Source organism: Puma concolor, chromosome B3, assembly GCF_028749965.1.
Source record: "Puma concolor isolate L17-30 chromosome B3, mPumCon1.1.hap2, whole genome shotgun sequence".
Classification (NCBI taxonomy): Eukaryota; Metazoa; Chordata; class Mammalia; order Carnivora; family Felidae; genus Puma; species Puma concolor.
Window position 1 is genome coordinate 128,756,836 of NC_141672.1, and position 14,329 is coordinate 128,771,164.

Here is a 14,329-nt window from a genome sequence, read left to right on the forward strand (position 1 = left end):
TCAAACTGGGTTCCCTAAATGCAATAAGGATTATTGGATTCTAAGGTGGCAGGGACCAAGTGGCAGCACTTTATCACCAAAGACCAGGTGAGTGTGGTTACTGTAATGGACAGTGGTGCCAAAGAAGTGATTAGAAGAGTATGACTCATAGAGATGCTAGGTGTTGGCTCCTAGAAGTTCTATTTCTTTAATTAAACCTTCACTGATACACATTCCCATCTTGGTTGATAAAATTTCACAACAGTAAACCGCTATCAAAAAGCTAGACTCCTCAAAAACTATAATACAAAATTCAAACAGCACTAAATACATCAATGGATCCATATGATACTCAATGTCCTAGAAATCAGTGCTTTTAAAAATAGATTTACTTTGCTTTAAAAAAAACTGAACAAAATAAATAGAATTTTTTATTTATAAAAATGAATTCTAAAAAATGTTTTTAGCCTCATGCTTATTACTCTCCCAACAGTATTAGTTGACACAATTAATATAAAGGCCATCTCAGTACTACTTCACTCAAAAATTAAAAAAAATATATATACTGCCTGTGATTATGTGTGAAACTAGTTCCATTACTGATATATAAGCAATCACAAGATATTTCACTGAATCTTTCAAAAATTACTTAAATCAGAGCTATATAATCTGATTCCTAATTGCAATCTAGCATAATGTAGAACCTTTCATAGTTTAATGTAAGAAAGACGATTATCTCAATCATAGGAGACACTCCTCAAACTATTATAAAAAATAGAAAAGAAAGAAAAGCCTCCAAATTCATTCTACAAGGCCAGCATTACCTGATACCAAAACCAGACAAAGAGACTACAAAAAGAAAGCAAGAAAGCAAGAAAGCAAGAAAGCAAGAAAACTACAGGCCAAGACCACTGATGAACACAAATGCAAAATCCTCAACAAAATATTAGCAAACTGAAGCCAACAATACATTTAAAAATTATTCATCATGATAAAGTGAGATTTATTCCAGGAATGCAAAAATCAATATTCACAAATCAATTGATACAATACATCACATTAGTAAGGTAAAGGATAAAAATCATATGGGCACCTCAATAGATGCAGAAAAAGTACTTGACAAAGTACAACACTCATTCATGTTAAAAACTCTCAATACAGTAGGTTTAGAGGGAACATAACTCAACGTAATAAAGGCCTTACATGAAAAACCCATAGCTAACATCATACTCAATGGTGAAAAACTGAAAGCTTTCCTTCTAAGATCGGAAACAAGACAAGGATGTCTACTGTCACCATTTTCATTCAGCATAGTACTAGAAGTCCTAGCTGCAATCATCAGACAAGAAAAAGAAATAAATGACATCTAAATTAGTAAGGAAGAAGTAAAAATCTCACTATTTGCAGATGACATGATACTATATATAGATAACTCTAAAGACTCCATCAAAAAACTACTAGAACTAAAAACTGAATTCAGCAAAGTCACAGAATACAAGGTCAATATACAGGAATCTGTTGTATTTCTATACACCAATAACTAAGTAGCAGAAAGGGAAATTAAGAAAACAATCCCATTTACAACTGCACCAAAAAAAAAAATAAAATAAAATACCTAGGAATTAATGTAACCAAGGAGGTGAAAGAATGGTACTCCGAAAACTAAAAAACACTGATGAAAGAAATTGAAGATGACACAAACGAATGGAAAGATATTCCCTGCTTATGGATTGGAAAAACCAATATGGTCAAAATGTCCATATTACCCAAAGCAATCTATAGATTTAATGAAATCCCTACCAGAATACCAACAACAATTTCACAGAACCAGAACAAATAATCCTAGAATTGGTATAGAACCACAAAAGACCCCTACTAGCCAAAGCAATCCTGAGAATGAAGAAGAAAGCTGAGGTATCACAATCCCAGATTTCAAGATATACTACAAAGGCTGTAGTAATCAAAAGTAAAAGTATGGTACTGACATAAAAACAGACACACAGATCAATAGAACAGAATACAGAGCCCAGAAATGAACCTATGATTATATGGTCAATTAACCTATGACAACGGAGGCAAGAACATACAATGGGGAAAAGATAGTCTCTTCAACAAATAATGCTAGGAAAACTGAACAGCTACATACAAAAGAATGAAACTATACCACTTTCTTACCCATACAGAAAAATAAACTCAAAATGGATTAAAGACCTAAATGTGAGAACTGAAACCATAAAACTCCTAAAAGAAATCTTAGGTAGTAATATCTTTGACATCAGCCACAGAAACATTTTTCTAGATATGTGTCCTCAGGCAACAGAAATAAAAGCAAAATTACACTATTGGGACTACATCAAAATGAAAACCTTTGCAGAGTGAAGGAAATCATCAACAAAATGACAAGGCAACCTACTGAATGGGAGAAGATATTTAAAAATGGTATATCTGGTAAGGGGTTAATATTAACAAAATATAAAGAACTTATATATACAATGCCAAAAAAATTTTTGATTGAAAAATGGGCAAAGGACCTGAATAGAATTTTTCAAAAGAAGATATATAGATGGCCAACTGCCACATTAAAAGATTCTCAACATCAGTAACCATCAGGGAAACGCAAATCAAAACCATAATGAGATATCACCCTACACCTGTCAGAATGACTAGACTAAAAAAGAGGTGAAAACAAGTGTTGGTGAGGATGTGTAGAAAAAGGAATTCTTGTGCACTGCTGGTAGGAATGTAAATTGGTGCAGCCACTGTGGAAAACAGTATGGATGTTCCTTATAAAATTAAAAATAGAAATACATATGATCCAGTAATTCCACTACTGGGTATTTACTCAAAGAAAATGAAAAGACTGAATTAGAAAAACATATGCATCTCTATGTTTTTTGCAGTATTATTTACAATAGCCAAGATATGGAAGCAACCCAAATGTCCATCAAAAGATGAACAAAGAAAGAAAAAGTGGTATACACACACACAAAGAACTATTACTCAGCCATAAAAAAAGGATGAGATCTTGCCATTTGCAATAATACAGATGGACTTAAAGCATATAATGCTAAGTGAAATGAGTCAGACTGAGAAAGACAAATATCATATGATTTCACTCATGCATGGAATTTAAGAAACAAATGAACACAGAAAAAAAAGAGACGAAAAACAAGACTCTTAAAAACAGAGAACGGGTGGTTGCAGAAGGGAAGTCGGGGGGGGGGGGGATAGGTGAAATTGGTGAAGGGGATTCAGAGTACATTTATCATGATGATCATTGAGTAACATACAGAATTGTTGAATCATTATATTGTACATTTGAAACTAGTATTAACACTGTACATTGGGGTGCCTGGGTGGCTCAGTCAGTTAAGCATCTGACTCTTGATTTCAGTCAGCTCAGCTCACGATCTCACAGATTCATGAGTTCAAGCCACACATCAGCCTCCATGCTGGCACTGCAGAGCCTGCTTGGGATTCTCTCCCTCTATTTCTCTGCCCCACCCTGCTTGCACGCACACATGCTCTCTCTTACTATCTGTCAAAATAAACAAACTTTAAAAAAAAGGCTGTATGTTAATTATGCTTCAATAAAAAAAGAAAAAAGAACCACAGTAATGCAAAAATACATATTCTCTACTGAGATAGCTATCACTAGTTTTCGGCATATGAAAAGCTCTTATAAAATACCAGGCAGAAATTTTCATCCTCCTCTCTCTGGCATCACATTCACCAGCCTGGAAGGGGCAGTCTCCTGCCCCTTGCTCTCAGACAGCCTGCTGCCTCACTCCCTTCCCTTTTCCTAACTGAGGCTTCCCTCCAGCATATCAGTCACTCTGGGCAAGAAGTAAACCCTTCTTCATCCCATTCTGTCATGTAAGATCGTATTGAAAAAGAAAGGAGATGCAGCAGAGATTAGGTTGGGCACACATGCACCAGCCCTTCACAGGAAAAGATATTGCCAGCAAACCAATGACAGCACCAAAATCCCACCATCAGCATGGCCCACGCATTGCTGTACTCACCCAGCAACCCCTGCAAGGTGTCAGGCATTGGCTACGCAGGCCCTGGAGCAGTAGGGCCCAGCACTGCCTCTTCCAACCACCCCATGGGAGACAGCCTCTTTCAGAGAGGTTGTTAGTGGGGGCAGAGGGTGATGTATCCCCTGGAAATGAACCAGAATACTCATGGTAGCTTCTTCAGCTTTATACCCCCAGAAGGAAGGAAACACTATTATTAGGGTACAAGACAGAAGCAGGAGCTTGGGATAAAAGAATTATTTAAATCAAGACTTCAAGCCATTCTAGCTGAGTCTAGAGAATGAGATTTACTAATGAATCAAGACTAGATTGTCCTGGTAAACACAAGTAGAAGAACGTTCCTATGGTAGAGACAACCAACCGTCTACCAAAATCACTGCCCTCCTCTTCATAGTATGGAGCTGCCTCTGGGAAGTGCCTGCCTGGGAAGGAACTAATTTTCCAGCTTCCTTCCCAGCCAGACAGGGCCATGTGACAGGCTCTGTGTTGAGTGATGAAGGTCATCTTCAGAGCCTCCTCCACTATTTTCTCTTCCACTGAAATGCAGCTGACTCCACAGGCCTAGGAAATTGTAGAGCCCCAGATGAAAGCAACCAGGGTCTCTGGATCACCCGTGATGAGGAATGGCCACTGCCTGGAATGCCCACTCGAGAAGCAAAGTTGTGTCATGTTAAGCCACTGAAAGTCTGGGAGTTATTATAGCACCTAGTGTTATCCTAAGCCACCCCCTTACAAACCTAAGTAAGGAAAGTGGTCAGTTACACTAGGGGAACCCCTTCTTCTATCTGGGGCTTGGGCAGAAATAAATCAATGGGAGGAAACGCTGACCATTGCCCAGAGAGCAGCTGGTTCTACACCAACGGACAGGGATTAGTGGACAGGCATTTTGAAAGTTCTGCTGTGGTATCCCAGTCTGGTGTTTTATCCTGCTTCCTAGGGTGAGTCCCTAACACCCCACCCTACTGCTCTGGCTTCCCCAGGACACACCTGAGCCACATCCATAAGGAGTCCTGACTTCTTGTCAGCTATAAACTGCACAGCATCCTTCAGAATAAAATGCGCAACCTCATGAGAATCTCCATCCTGGGGCCAGGTGTGGGGGCAGGCGTGAAGGGTGGCTGAGTGATGGGTGCCATTCCTCTTGTCTTTTTGCCCATACACCCACCCAAAGGATTTGTGGCTTCTTCTTGTTTGGCATCCAGTGTCAGAGGCCTTCCTCTGCCTGCACTGTGAGGACAGGTGAGGAGGAATGGAGCAAGCTGTCCCTCCATGTCCCTAAAGGACACCCAAAAGCACAGCCAAAGGACATCAGGCCCCACAGCTGGTGTGTCCACCACCATTTCCCTCTGCATAAGAGTCAGCTTGTTGATACATTAGCTGGCATTAGCTTTAAAATACTCCAGCAATGGGGCGCCTGGGTGGCGCAGTCGGTTAAGCGTCCGACTTCAGCCAGGTCACGATCTCGCGGTCGGTGAGTTCGAGCCCCGCGTCAGGCTCTGGGCTGATGGCTCAGAGCCTGGAGCCTGTTTCCGATTCTGTGTCTCCCTCTCTCTCTGCCCCTCCCCCGTTCATGCTCTGTCTCTCTCTGTCCCAAAAATAAATAAACGTTGAAAAAAAAAATGTAAAATACTCCAGCAAGGGGCTTGGATGAACAACAAGACAGGCCAGTGTTGATCTTTATGGAAGACAGATGGGGGCTACATGGGGATTTATTATACTAGCCTCTCTTACTTTTATGCATGTTTGAAACTTTTTACATAAAAAAATAACACCTTTTTTTGCAAAGAAAATTTCTCGATGGGTCATAGGAGAAGAGGCTCACTGAATTAATGCCACTCCTTCTCGTCCCCATGCCTCTTCAGGACGCCCTGGTAACTCTCATGAGGAGGAGGTGTTTACAACAGGCAGACTTGTGGGTTTTTTCTATTTCCATTAATATTTAGTACATGTCATTATCTCCAAATCTAATCACTTAAAGAAGGGATTTTAAATAATTGATTACTACAAAAGACAAAGAGGCCACACCATGTTTTTTCATTATCCATCAAAACCTAGAAAACCTCTTCGTCTGGTCCTGACACGGACGCATAAATATATTAATGCATACACTGAGAAAAACACGCATACAAATCAATAGACATGAATTTGCTTGGGGTACTTTTCAGAGAGAAAAACCATCATTTCCTTTCCATCCCCCATGAGGCCTGCCCCTCCTCCCCAACACAGTGACATAGCAATGAGAGAAAGGGTTCAAGTGGTACCCCTGCACTCTTCTACTCAAATAAATGTCTCCTCTTACACTCCCAAGTTTCAGTCTCCAAAACATACAAACAGCCAACATGTCTTGAACTCTGATAAAATATGTGCTGCCTTTGTGGTCATACGCATGCATATGTATATGCATGAACGTGTTCACACACCTAGAGAAAACGCTTGCATCTACACTTCTTACAATGTCTTTGTTCCCGGCACGTCCTTGGAGGAGGGCACCCAAAGAGAACCATCGCGAAGATGGCACATGAGCATCTCAGACAGACACCTGAGGGCTACCCTCAGATGTACGGAGGGAAGATGCATGGTGGCTGTTAACTACGTGCCCATCTGCATTGACAAGTGCCAGTTTCATGAAGGTCTGCATCCTGTTTTCTGCACAGAGCCAGAATTCTTTGCCATTGCCCTTAAAGTATTCACATCTCCACGGGGAGGGCCCTGCTCTAAGGCCACCATGGAGACTGCGTGCGGACTTACCACGAGGGAGAGAGGCCTCTTCCAGGAGACGACGCCAATGAGTCCTGACAGCAGCACCTGGAAGGACAGACAGTGCAGGAAGGTAAGACTCTTTGGAATCCGTTAACAGATGATCAAAACACAGTATTAGCTGATCAACCCAAAGAAGGATGACTTCTAGAATATGGCCCACATACATGAGCTGGGTGACCATGAGGCGTGTGGTCCATCCAGACGTTCAGAGCCTGCAGCACACGGGCCTCTGAGACCACCAGGAGGTCCTGACAGGTCACTTATGTTCTTTATGGACAGGCCCAAGAACAAATGTGCTTTCTGAAAGTGTCTCCATCGGGCACTTATTCCCCTCTGGTCCTGTGAGTCATTTAGCCCTGTGACTTAAAAATCACAGAGAGGACTGAAAACACTTCTTTGGGAAAAGGCAGAGCCACCCCCCTTGCATGTCACCTGAGCGCATGCCTTCTGTGCATGGGTACTGGGTACAGCAGACCTACCAGGCCCCCCTCTACCCTTTCACACACTTGGTCCCCAGCCAGCTTCCCACCTCACCAGATGAGGTCCCGGCTTTCCACATGCTGACTCTGAGCTGCTCGCTTCTTTCCCAGGCCAGCCCCCCAGGCTTTGCTGCCCCAGGTCCCACAGAGCTGTCTCCTCCAGAACATCTTCTGGCAGCCACGCCCCTCTGTTGGCCCCTCCCCTCTGGGTAGCCCTAACCACAGGAACACCCTCCTGTCTTCTGTTCTCAGAGGAACCACCCCTCAGCTCCTGGCCAACCTTTCCCTCAGGCTGCTCCAAGCCCACATTCCCTGAGGCAGTCACTGGATGCTGATCCTGAAATTCCCAGTCTCCTTGGGTCCAGGCAGGGCAGACAGATCAGAGAGACACAGCCGCTCTCTCCCCACTACAGTGTGGCTTCAGCCCTGCCACTGGCAGACACACTTCCCAAGGTCACCTAAGGGGTCCCTGAGTGCAACACACAAGTACAGCGATCTCGGCTTGAAGACAGGAGGCTGACCACATATACCTATGGGTGGCACACTGTCCTCTAGGCTCTGTGTCACTCCCCTGACACTCTCCCTTCTCTGGCTGCCATCCTCTGCTCCATGCTGTCCTTCCACATCTCCCTCCCCTTCCCACTTCCCAAGACCTCTACTCAGGCTCCGGCTCTGCCTGAGCCATCTGTCATTGGGGATCCTCTAACACTATCCACCAACACCTCCTGCAGGTCGGTCCCTGACTGCGGAATCACACTGCCTGCCGGGCACTGCTCCTGGTGTCACTCTCCACCTCAACCAGGCTTCAACCCACACATGTCAAGACTCATTTCTATCACCATTTTGGAGCTATTGTATTCTACAGAGAAGCATACTGGGAAGAGACCAATGGGCAATTTCTACCTCCCCAACCCAGTCTCCCTCTTATCGTCTCTACCTCCCACAATGGCACCCCTCCTCCTGGTCGCTCAGATGCAAATTCCAGAGACAGGCCAACACCAACCACACACAATAAAGAGGAGAGGGCTGCAGCTCCCCCTTTGACAGGGAAATATGCTGGGAGGCCCCACTACAAGTAAGGGATTTTCTTACAAGGTCTTTTGTAAAGATAAATCACCCCAACTTTCTGCTGTGGGTATGGACCAGGCAGTTGGGCCCTGGGATGGAGGGCTTTGGTGCATTTCCCCCTGGAATTCCAAAAGGACTGAATCAGTCCCCAGAAGAGAGTATCTGGCTGAATAGACCCCCAAGGTCCCCTTGGCAAACACTTCTGCAGTGGGTGAGGCCAAGTCTTAGACCCAACAGTCTCTCTCACACCCTGCACCAGCCTCAGGTGGGTTTCCAAACACATCTGGACATCTGGTCTTTCATAGGAACACATCTGGTCTTTCATAGGAAAGACTTGTGAACCTTATTCTCACAGACACACACACACACACACACACACACACACACACACACACACACACAAATGAATCAGAGAGAGCTCAACAGGGCACTCTGCTCCCAAGCATGTCATATATATATATTTTCTTCAATGCATGCATCCTGCAAATACGTCAATATTGACAATATTATTTACAAACATTTCTCATCTCCCAAATCTCTATTCATGATGCCCCCCAGCTGCAACCTGTACAGAAACCCTTGACTACTGTTCTCCTGTGTCTTGTTGAGCCCAGTCCCTCGTTCTTCTTCCACAATGCCTATGACCTCTCTGTTTCCCATCTGTATCCAACACAGTCTCCCTCTTGTCATCTCTCCTGACACTGTGGCATCCCTCCTCCTGGCCACTAAAACCCAAATCCTGGAGGTGGTTTGGCCCAGCTGGCTCTGACCCTGCCATCTCCTTAGGATGTGACTTCCAAAGAGTGTCCTCTGTTTTCCCTTCACACCAACACCAGCCTCATCCAGACAAAACCTGGATAGAGGATGGGAAAGCATGCCTCCCAGAAAATGTCCTTTTATACTCTGCCTTCTACTTCTCACTTCCACCATATAAAATTTTACCTATTCTTTAAGACATGGCCCAATGCCTCCTCACTCAGGAAGGGCCTCTGAATTCATGAGTACATGGGGCCCCACTAAATCCCTAAACTATGACCAGATCTCTCAAGGCATGTTTAATAAGCTCAGACAGAACTCTTTGATCTCTCCTAAGCTGAAGTTTATAAAAGTATCAAATGTCTATAGTGACCAAGTGACTCGTAACAGAAATATTATTGGAAACCCACAAACCTCCAAAGAGCAGGCATTTATAAACACAAAGGAAGTGAATATCACTTAACTAAGGCCACAGTATGAATTCTTGACTTTCCTTACTTCCATAATAAAGTTATCATTCTAAGAATTCCCTCAAATAATTTTATTTCCAACAAATATGGACAATTTGCTTTACTGGGGAAAACTACATTTCTAAGAATCATTAATAACTGTAATTGAGGGTGGATTCAATTCCCCTATACAAAGGAAAAAAAATCATCAGACTCAGTGGGGCATGGAAATCCTGAGATGATCCCTGATGACCTGTAGCCTTGATTATCAATATGATAATCAATGATAAATTATGGTAATTATCAATATAATTTACACTCCTGCGATCCTATCTAGCACCTCTTAAAATGATGCTACCTTGGCAACACCTTGACTGCAGCCTTGTAAGACCCTGACCAGTTGACTCAGCTAAGCCATGTCCAGACTCCTGACCTAAGAAACTAAATGGTGTTGTGTTAAGCTATAAAGTTTGTGGAAGTTTGCTACACAACATAGAAAACTACTTACTACGGACTAAATGTTTGTGTCCTCCCCAAATCCACATGAAGTCCTAACCCCTAATGTGATGGTATTTGGAGGTAGGACTTTTAGCAGGGAATTAGGGTTAGATTAGGTTGTAAGGGTAGGGCCCTCATGATGGGATGGTGGCCTTACAGGACGAGAAGGATCTCTCTCCCTCTCTCTCTCTCCCCATATGCACACACCATGGAAAGGCCATGTGAGGACACAGTGAAGTATTTTTTTTTAATGTTTATTTTTGAGAGAGAGAGGTAGAAAGCGAGCAGGGGAGGGGTAGAGAGAGACAGGGAGACAGAATCCCAGACAGGCTCCACGCCATCAGCACAGAGCCCAAGGCAGGGCTTGAACTCACAAACCATGAGATCATGATCTAGGCCAAAAGCAAGAGTCGGATGCCCAACCGACTGAGACACCCAAGCTCCCCCACAGTGAGGTTTTGACAGTCTGCAAGACAGGAAGGGGGTCCTCACCAGAACTCAACCCTGATCTCAGACTTCTAGCCTCCAGAATGTGAGGTTAACTTAACTGTTGGTTAATCTGCCCAATCTATGGTACTTTGTTATGGCAGCTCAAGCTTATTAATACACTAATACAACCAGAGTGCAATATTGGATTCTTGTTTTCAAATGTCCACTCTTTCCCCGTGTCTCCCCCCACCAGAAGCTGACTTCCCTGCTCCTCTGACCTAGAAGCATCGGTACCCGCTCTAACAAGGGAGGGAGGCACAGGAGAATGGAGAATGGCTTGGAGGAGAGTCTTCAAAGCCTAGGTGCCACAGTGCCTCCTCCCTGAGGATGCCTCCTGGTCCACTTGGCAACAGAGAAGAATGGAGTGTACCTCTGCTCAGAAATGATCAGGTCTGAGTTTGAACTATTTTTTTGCTCAATTCCAGCTACTGGTGAGAATTACGTTGCATGTTCCGCCAGCTCAGTAATTCCTCAGGTTTATTTTTTTCCACTCTGGTGAGGAACGGGGTCATGGAGCTAGTTAGCCGTGAAATTACTGCAGCTCGTGAAACCTTTGTCCCATTTAATTTGCCAATATTGTTATTCAAAGTCCACAGTTTACACAGAATATGAAGAAATTTAAGAGGGTCAGAGAAGAGTAACATATGATTAAGTGGCTGTGAAAGAAAAGACCAAAAAAAAAAAAATGGGAAAGGCATGATATTGTTCAGAGAGAGAGGGGGACTTAACTTTTCAAGCACCTGCAAGTTGTTAAAAGGACACCAACCCACTTTTTTCTCCACTTCCCACCCAGCCTAAATAGAGGCAAGAGATAATATTAAAAATGAGACAGAATTTCCTGCTGTTGAGGGTGATGAAAGGGGATAATAGACTGCCAGGAAGTAATGGCATCTTTAGAGCCAAAGGTCTTCCTGTTTGATTGGTATTGCTGCCTGAACACAGAGGCCTGGAATAAATTAGCTCTTTAAATCCTGTCCTCTTTCATTGCCCCAAATCAAGAATTTTCTTTGGAGCTTCATTCTTGGTTCAAAGGCAAATGGTAATGCAACATTTTAGGTAGGGAAGCAAGTCCTTCTAGAATGCAGACTTGAAAGTCAATTAAATTCTTTCACGAAACATATGGCAGGTGTGCCTAATAGCTACAGTGGTATCAATTTACCACTAAGAAGCCAGGGTTCACAGCGTTAGCAAAAGAACTGTTGTTGTAAAAAACAAATAACATTCTGAGTTGCCCTGAATGAAAAAAGTCTACTGACCCCGTCTCTCAAAGCTTTTCAGATGTCAGACCTGTGCTATGCAAAAGTCTTCTGATTCATGGAGTGGCTGAACCTCCTACTTTATTCTACTTACATTTTCTTTTCTGAGTGGTTTTGTGTGTCTGAGTCTCCCTAGGGCCACATGGCATGGCTCACTCCAGCATGCAAACCCTCAGCCTTCGATGTCCATCTCAACTCCCTTCTGGGAAACATACATCTTCATATCCACCCCATATCCATGGCTTCTTCCTCCTTCCTTCAGAACAATTCCCAACCCACCATTCTCTCTCCTAACCATCACGCTCACCTGTGGTTCTGACTTTCTCCACGCCACTTCCCACTGGAGCCTGCATCAATACATCAAACTCAAAATGTCAACAAGGAAAGCCACTCTCCTTCTCAGCCTACTTCCTCCATAATAGAAAAGAATTCTATAGCTTTCATTCTTTCACTGTATAGTAGCAAAACTATAAATGATTAGAAAGATAGCCCCATGAAAGAAAAAAAGAAAAAAGGTAAATGTTTTAAGATATTCTAAATAACCCAGGAGTCAAAAGGAAATCCAAGTGAAATGCAACATAGTCTGTTCTGCAGTGAATGTTTCTTTGATGCAAATTACTTCATATACTGGTTGGTACCAAACTCATTTGTCCTGGCTATGCCTTGTGAGATGCAGCCTTTCACCAGGGCTCTTTACTCTGAAATTAGGGTAGTTACTACACCTGCAACTGGATTTTGTTATTTAATGAGTTAATAAAGTAGCAAATGTATTATTACAACACATTTTTAAAATAGTCCAAACAGGCTCTGTGCTGTCAGCACAGAGCTCAATGCAGGGTTCGAACCACAAACTGTGAGATCGTGACCTGAGCTGAAATCAAAAAGTTAGACACTTACAGACTGAGCCACCCAGGTCCCCCTAAAATATTTTGATTTTAAAAACTTCAAAATAATTGGTTTCCTTTGTAATCCTATTTCATTGTACACATTTAAAAACCTTAATCTGAGATGGGGTCCCCAGGCTTCCCTAGACTGCAATCCCACAAGGTATGAACCCTTGACTCAGAAGTTCCTTTAGTGCAGACCTTTTGGTGGTAAACTCCAGTTTTTTGTTTATCTGGAAATGTCTTACTTCACCTGCATGCTTGGAAAGTAGTTTGGGTATATACGGTTCTAAGTTGACAGTTTCTTCTCTCAACAGTCTGAAGATACTATTGCACCATCATCTGGCCTCCACAGTTTTTTTTCTTTTAAATTTATTTATTTATTTTGAGAGAGAGATAGAGAGAGTGCACAAGCAGGAGAGAAACAGAGAGAGAGAGGGGGAGAGAGCAAGAATCCCAAGCAGGCTCTGTACTGTCTACACACAGCCCAATGCAGGGCTCAAACTCACAAACCATGAGATCATGACCTGAGCTGAAATAAAGAGTTGGACGCTTAACCAACCAAGCCACTCAGGTGACCCCAGCCTCCACTGTTGCCATCAGGAAGCTAGCAGTCCTTTTAACTGTTGTTCCTTGAAATGTGAAGCTGTCCTTACTCTTTGAAGATTTTTAAGACTGTCTTTCTGCCTTTAGTGTTCTGAGATTTTTGCATATGTGTAGGTGCAGATTTCTTTTTATTTATGCTTTTTGGGATGTACTGTGCTTCTGAAACTATGGGGTTTTTTTTATTATTGTTATTTTAGACAGAGAGCACGAGCCAGGGAGGGACACAAGAAGAGAGAGAATTTTAAGCAGGATCCATGCTTAGCTCAGAACCCAACACGGGACTCGATCCCATGACCCTGGGATCATGATCGGAGCTAAAATCAAGAGACGCTCAACTAAGTGAGCCACCCAGGTGCCCCTGAAACTGACTTTATATTTTTCATTAGTTATGGAAGCTATATAGCCAATATATCTTCAAATATTACCTCTCCTACAGTCTCTCTGTCAGGGACTCCAACAGCCTCATGCACATTCCATCCTCCAAATCTCCTAGTTCTCCCTTCACATATTCCATACCCATGTCATTCAGTATTTTGTTCTGAATAAGTTCCTTAAGTTTGCCTTCCAGATGACCAATTTTCCCTGAAGGATGTTTCATCAGCTGTTGAACATTTGCATTTCTTTAGAGAATGTTAACGTTTATATTTTATGTATTTACAAGTTCTGCTTTTATCTTTCCCCAAATATGACTATTTGCTTCAGATAGTTTCTGACTGCATGCTCATCTGTATGATTCTGCCCATAACTGCTTTAAATATTTCATATGCAGATGTCTAGAGTCCAAGATGTATAGTGAAAGAAGGCATCTAAGTCTGTCACTTGTTGTTTCTGTTGACTCTCACTTATTGCAGTTTGCTTTCTTTGATGCTTGCAGGCTTGGAAGTCTTTTGTTGTCAACACATTGCTTGCTTAATCAGTGACGTTCTGTGGACCCAAAATGGAGAAATTTTCCCCAAGAGAGGTAGGCTTCGGCCAGTAACCGAGAAGCATCCAGCATCTAGAAACACTGATCTCCAAGGGGCTCAGCTCATGGCTCAGCATGGAAATTGTCTGAGCCCTCCCCAC

General features: G+C 42.9%; 1 protein-coding gene across 4 annotated transcripts in view; it reads right to left on the reverse strand.

Annotated features, from left to right (window-relative positions):
* The window catches only part of ENTREP2 (endosomal transmembrane epsin interactor 2), a 475,240-nt gene that overhangs the window by 272,888 nt on the left and 188,023 nt on the right, over positions 1–14,329 (reverse strand). For all 4 annotated transcript variants that reach the window (XM_086711379.1, XM_086711378.1, XM_086711377.1 and 1 more), the window contains exon 2: positions 6,768–6,824. In XM_086711379.1, the coding sequence (XP_086567505.1) occupies positions 6,768–6,824 (57 nt within the window). The remainder of the gene's footprint in view (positions 1–6,767; positions 6,825–14,329) is intronic.